The following is a 6,113-nucleotide window of genomic DNA, read 5'->3' as shown; positions in this document are numbered from 1 at the left end:
ATATAAATGAGTGACTTAATGCAGCCTAAAAAAAAACGTTAAGCCCATACTTATAGTCCAATATTGTGAAATACTCAATGCCTTTCAGGCACTAATCCTTGTGACATTTGTTTTTCATTTCAGAGCTGCAGCACTACAGGAATCAAGGGGGGTGGGGTAATGTGCAAAAGTATGGTACTGTGTGAATACTGGAGTAATAGTCAGTAATTTGCCCTAACCCCCCCTCTCTCAATGACAAAAGAAATACAGAATGCAATGCAGAAGATAAAGACAAGATTGTACATTTTGAAGAAGAGACGACATACTGTATTTTTTGTATTATTATTTTTTCCTTGATTATCCTGTGCAAATAAAATTGTTCCTTCTTTAAATTCATGAAAATGATTTGAAAACCCCCATCCCCAAATAAAAATTACAGTAATATACAGTACAGTATACATTACAGTAGAATTACAAAGGAAGTGATTGTAAGAATGGCAAAAAATTGTTAACGTATCAAAAAGATGGTTTACATAATGGTTTATTAAAACCAGTCCTTCAATAAGCCCATATCGAGAGAAAAAAAGGATGTCTCTTTTTTTTTCAGATTTGAAATTCACATTGAATGTGGAGTCAGTCATTCTCGACAAATCCCCAAGGAGGGCTTATCTCAGTTAAACAAAGCCTGGAACATAATGAATGGCTCTGGGGGAGGTGTTGATAAGCAGTACAATTCACTTTGGTTTGTTAGGCTGCGGCCCCGCTGCATGCGCTGCACACGCGTCAGGGAGGCTGGCGGCGTGTGCAGCTGCAGGGGGAAAGACAGGGGGGCGTAATGGGGGAGGGGGGCGGCCGTGACATCACCCGGCAGGTTTGCCCTCATTGGCTGAACCGCCGGGAGCGTGGCCTAGCACTCCGTCGCCAACTTAATTTTCAGGTATCCCTGAAAAACGGCAGCCCCCCCCCTCATAGCAGGCCCTGCAGTAGCCAGCGTGGACCTACCTAAGGCTTTGTGTGTATGTGTTGGGGGGGGGGAGGTGCTACTACTACTACAGTATACTGTTTCCCTTTGCCAGTCCGGGTGTGTATGCAGAATTATTAGTTCAAAGAAATCTTTTGAACAGTTTATGTTTTGAACCCTCACACCCCCAAATAAAAATGACAGTATGCCACCCACTGTATAAAGTACAGTATACATGACTAGAATTAAAAAGCTAGTGATTGATTGATTGTAAGAATGTCAAAAATTGTTAAGCCCATGTCGAGACAAAAAAAATGGGATGTCTTTTTTTTTTTTCCCAGACTGGAAATTCACATTGAATGAGAAGTCATTCTCGCAAAATCCCCAAGAAGGGCTTATCACACGTGCGCATGCGTGTGTGAAACTGGCCTCAAGAAGACTCTACAGTACACAGTTAAACAAAGCCTGGGACATAATGAATGGCTCTGTGATAGGTGTCGATAAACAGTTCAATTCACTTTGGTTTGTTAGGCTTTGTGTGTGGGGGTGGGGGGTGGGGGAGGGGCTACTACTACAGTATACTGTTTCGCTTTGACAGTACAGGTGTATATGCAGGATTATTATATTTATTTTTTCACTATTTAGTAGAGTAGCTCCATAAATAGTTTATTTGAGTTGATATTGCAGGAGTAGTTGCTGTGTACTATATGTGGGATGTGATGAACCAGATTGATGTTGAATAAGGATTAGTTCTATATGTGCAAAGAACATTAAAGTGTATGTTTCAGAGGTTTCAAAAATATTTATTTTGTATCAATTTATGCTGACAGCAGTGACATTTATTTGAGTTTCCATTGTCTAATACTGATCTCTTGAGCAAAGACCTTAATTGCATCTAAGACCTTGGAGACGTAAATAATGCAGTGAGAAACAAAATAATACACCAGTTACAGATGCAAACTCTCATACATTCCTCAACAATATAGCGTTTACTGCTGATCCAAAAAAACTACCCTCATGAAATTGATACTCAACACCATATTACCATTTGCGATTCTTGATACACCACGTGAAACTTTGGCCATCACTCTTTGGAAGGCAGTGAATTTCAATCCTAGCACCAAATTGTCTCACTGTTGCACAAATAACATACTAGCATGAAATTCTCTGTCGAGTATAAAATACAAAATGAAAAGTTTTAGGGTGCAATTCATATTCTGTGTAATAATTCATTTAATATATAAACTTATTTCATGTCACATTATTGTATTTAAAAAAAAGGATCCGCTTAATCAGGCTGTATATTTTTCTTCTCCTTGGTTCTTTGTTTTGTGGTAGTGGGTATACTCATTGTACAGTTCTTTGAAAACTTCTCGCACTCCCATTTGTAAGGATGCGTTTAAGAACTTGATGTCACGATCGATACAGAGGTCCAGGATGTGGAAGATCCCCTCTGTTAAATGTTTCTTCACAGCTGGCTGCAGTGTCACCTAATCATAAGAAAAAGGATTGTGCCATTGATTAATTATACAGAAGAATGGTTATTAACCGCCAAAATATTACTGTGTATATTCACACACAGTACACACCGGACATACACACCTGATTTCACCCGTGCCTTCCTGCCATCTCTTCCCCTGTAAATTGTGTTAACCCTCTCATTTTAATACCGACTAACACAAAGCATCCCAATAGCCTGCACTCATGGCTATTCACCCCCACTCAGTCACTCCTACCACCCATTGTGGCCAAGCACTGCCATCTACAGTACTCATTCCCTCACCTGCTGTCTCTGTAAGTTCCCAATCAAACCTCTTAGATTGTAAGCTCTTCGGGGCAGTGATTTCCTTTCCTATTGTCTGATTTTGCTGCACTTATTGTATTATTATAATTCCCTGTACTGTATTCTTTGTTAAGCGCTGAGAACACTTTTGGCGCTATATAACAGATATACAATACAATATGTAGGCACATAGGTATAAACATTAGATCCTCAGGGGGTCAGAAAAAGGTCCCCGAGTACTGCACTCAATGCGGGTATTTATAGGAAAATGGGACAGTATTAGTCAATGGGATATAATATCTCATGTATGGCAGTTATGTGTTAAACAAAGAAAGGAGCACAGAGAAGGTAGGATGTCAGAGAAATAGTTCACATTTATTAACACACATTTAGCAACTTAAAATCTTATAATTAAGTTCTGACACTTGATCGATCAAATCCCCTCACACCGCCGATGCCAACACAGCGAGATCCGCAGAGTCCCCCCTTCTCCAACTAACCCGGTTCACCACGCGGTTGGCAAACCGGAAGTGAACCAGGAGCCGGCTAACAGGAAGAAACCGATCCTCTCGCTGGAGCCGCTGCCTAGCTATAGCAGCGCTCACAGTTTTTTACCTTTGGGGAGATTCAAATGCCGAACTTGTCTCACACTTGAATTAAATATATAATTTCTTGCAGGGATTTTATAAGGACCCTCTACGCGTTTTGTGCTACTTTGCGCTTCTTCCGGAGGAATCAAAGCATGCTGGGATGTGTCCCTTATATAGGGTCAACCCAAATTGTTCTTGACCCGGTTCTTAGATTAAATTATATTAATTGGCCAATTGCTCATCTATACCAGGTGAATATCAAGAAACAAACATATACCTAGAAATGCCACATATACAATATGACAACATTATACAACTACATAAAAAAACACTTTTAAAATACATTGCTACATTGTTAAAATCTCTAAAACATTTTAAATTCTATATAGGGAGGATACAGGTGAAAAAACTATCTAACCCACAGAAACAAACACTGGGATGCCAAAGCAATATTACAAATTATACATTCCATTGTTCCCTCCCCTCCAATTATCTCAATTTATATATCTTTGTATTCATAATATCCTTATACAGTCCCTGCAAGAAATTATATATTTAATTCAAGTGTGGGACAAGTTCGGCATTTGAACCTCCCCAAAAGGTAAAAAAACTGTGAGCGCTGCTATAGCTAGGCAGCGGCTCCAGCGAGAGGATCGGTTTCTTCCTGTTAACCGGCTCCTGGTTCACTTCCGGTTTGACAACCGCGTGGTGAACAGGGTTAGTTGGAGAAGGGGGGTCTCTGCGGATCTCGCTGTGTTGGCATCGGCGGTGTGAGGGGATTTGATTGATCAAGTGGCGGAACTTAATTGTAAGTTTTTAAGTTGCTAAATGTGTGTTAATAAATGTGAACTATTTCTCTGACATCCTGCCTTCTCTGCACTCCTTTCTTTGTTTAACGTTTGCTTTGTCCCGGTAGATCGGCGGAGAGTTCCGGAGCAGCGGGAAGAAGAGGATCAGGCAGCTGAGGATACCTGACAAGCGCGTCTCAACTCTTGTGTTTATTATGGAAGTCATGTGACAAGCTGTATTCTACAACATCCAAAAGGTCCAAATAGACCAAAAAATTATACAATTGTATTATACCCGCAAATATACATAGTGAAAGTTATTTACAGTGAATAAGGTTTAAAATCCCCAAGGTGGGGTGGCAACGTGGATGCTGGAGCTTTAAACTTGCATGAGATACAGGCACCCCCCTATGGAGGTCTGTATCTTGAGAAGGGGGCTCCGGAGCTGAAATGAACGGGGTTCAGCTCTGGACACCTCCTGCTTCAATCCTACAAATTAAAAAAAAAATTAAAAAAATTAAATCGCTAAAAAACACGCACGCTGGGACTGCTCCTTTAAGGCTAGTGAAAGACAATGGTAGCCATTAAATACACTTAAAAAAAAAAAACAACCTGAAGTACTATATAGCATTAAAAAAGGAAGGATCGGTTTATAACATTTAAAAGGCTTGTGTCAGCAATTTGAAAAATTAAATAACATGATGCGTACATTTTACTTCTCGTGCAATTGGTTACACATTTAAATCTTGAGTAAAAAGGAAAAAGGACATGAAACCCGTTCTACCTTAATTAGTTATAGGTTTGTGCACTAGAGAAATAAGAAGATGCCATAAAAATAAGGTATTCCCTCCAAAGAGAGAGGCGGGGGAAAGCCCCAATTGTGTGAACTCAGAACCTTGAGGGAATACATCAATAAACTAAAAAGTAACCAAGAGAAATACATGTTGTAGTAATGAGTCTATGTGCATACAGTAAGAGGCGATAAGATATAGCAATCCCTTGATTGATCGAGAATGGTGAAAACATTGTAGATGATCAAAATAAATCTTTAATCTTCTACTAGGTGCACATAATAAAAGGCTGGGGGACAACAAACAATATCTATAGTCTAAATTGCTACTTTTAATTTGTTTCTGTGGGCAATTGGCCTTCACACTGCTTTGCACTTTACATCTGAACCTACCCACTGAGGCGCTAACATTTATTTTCAGTTCACACTGTTACTATACACAGTGAGAAATATTGGTCTGATTGCTTTAGTTTTTTTTAACGATTATACTACTGTAGATATTGTTTGTTATCCTCCAGTCTTTTGTTATGTGTACAGTACATAGTACAAGAGTAAAGATTTATTTTCATCTACAATGTTTTCACCATTCTCTAATCAATCAGAGGATTGCTATATCTTATCGCCTCTTACTGTATGAACATAGACTCATTACTACAACAAGTATTTCTCTGACTTACATTTTAGTTTCGATCTACTCCCTCTAAGTTCTGAGTGCACACAATTGGGGCTTTCTTACCTCGCTCTTTAGAAGAAATACCTTCCTTTCATTACATTAAAAAATTTACAAAAGAGGGAAAACATATTAATATTTATGTCACTTGCAGGAAGAGGTAAATACAATGAGCACACAATGTACCTTCTGAAGTTCATTTACGTATTGTGAGACTATGAAGGCAGAAAACACAGTGAACTCCTCTGTCTTTGCTGCAATGTGTGTGTACATGCGCTCCACCAGTCGCGCACATTTTAGTATAATTTCAGATTCAGCTGCGGTACCTTGAAGGAAAATACACGAAGAATTAAGCAACACATACTGTACAAGCAAAAATGTCACACTGCATCACATGAAATACAATAGCTAATTATGTTGTCACTCAGGAATAGCACAAACAGCCTTTGGAAAGCTTGTTCAAAGGCAATTACATACTGATGAGTCGACTAGATGAAGACTAAACATTAAATAAACATAACAATTAACATTGGAAAGAGGTGCACACTCTGT

General features: G+C 39.1%; 1 protein-coding gene across 2 annotated transcripts in view; it reads right to left on the bottom strand.

Moving 5' to 3' along the window:
* Positions 1-311: 311 nt before the first annotated feature.
* URB2 (URB2 ribosome biogenesis homolog) overlaps positions 312-6,113 on the bottom strand; it is a 66,857-nt gene continuing 61,055 nt past the window's right edge. For both annotated transcript variants that reach the window (XM_075596871.1, XM_075596870.1), the window contains exons 9-10: positions 5,748-5,887; positions 312-2,430 (exon numbers count right to left, since the gene is read on the bottom strand). In XM_075596871.1, the coding sequence (XP_075452986.1) occupies positions 2,233-2,430; positions 5,748-5,887 (338 nt within the window). In that variant the 3' untranslated portion in view covers positions 312-2,232. The remainder of the gene's footprint in view (positions 2,431-5,747; positions 5,888-6,113) is intronic.

This window comes from Ascaphus truei, chromosome 4 (assembly GCF_040206685.1).
Source record: "Ascaphus truei isolate aAscTru1 chromosome 4, aAscTru1.hap1, whole genome shotgun sequence".
Classification (NCBI taxonomy): domain Eukaryota; kingdom Metazoa; phylum Chordata; class Amphibia; order Anura; family Ascaphidae; genus Ascaphus; species Ascaphus truei.
The sequence above is the reverse complement of the archived record's forward strand: the minus strand, read 5'-3'. Positions and strand labels throughout refer to the sequence as shown.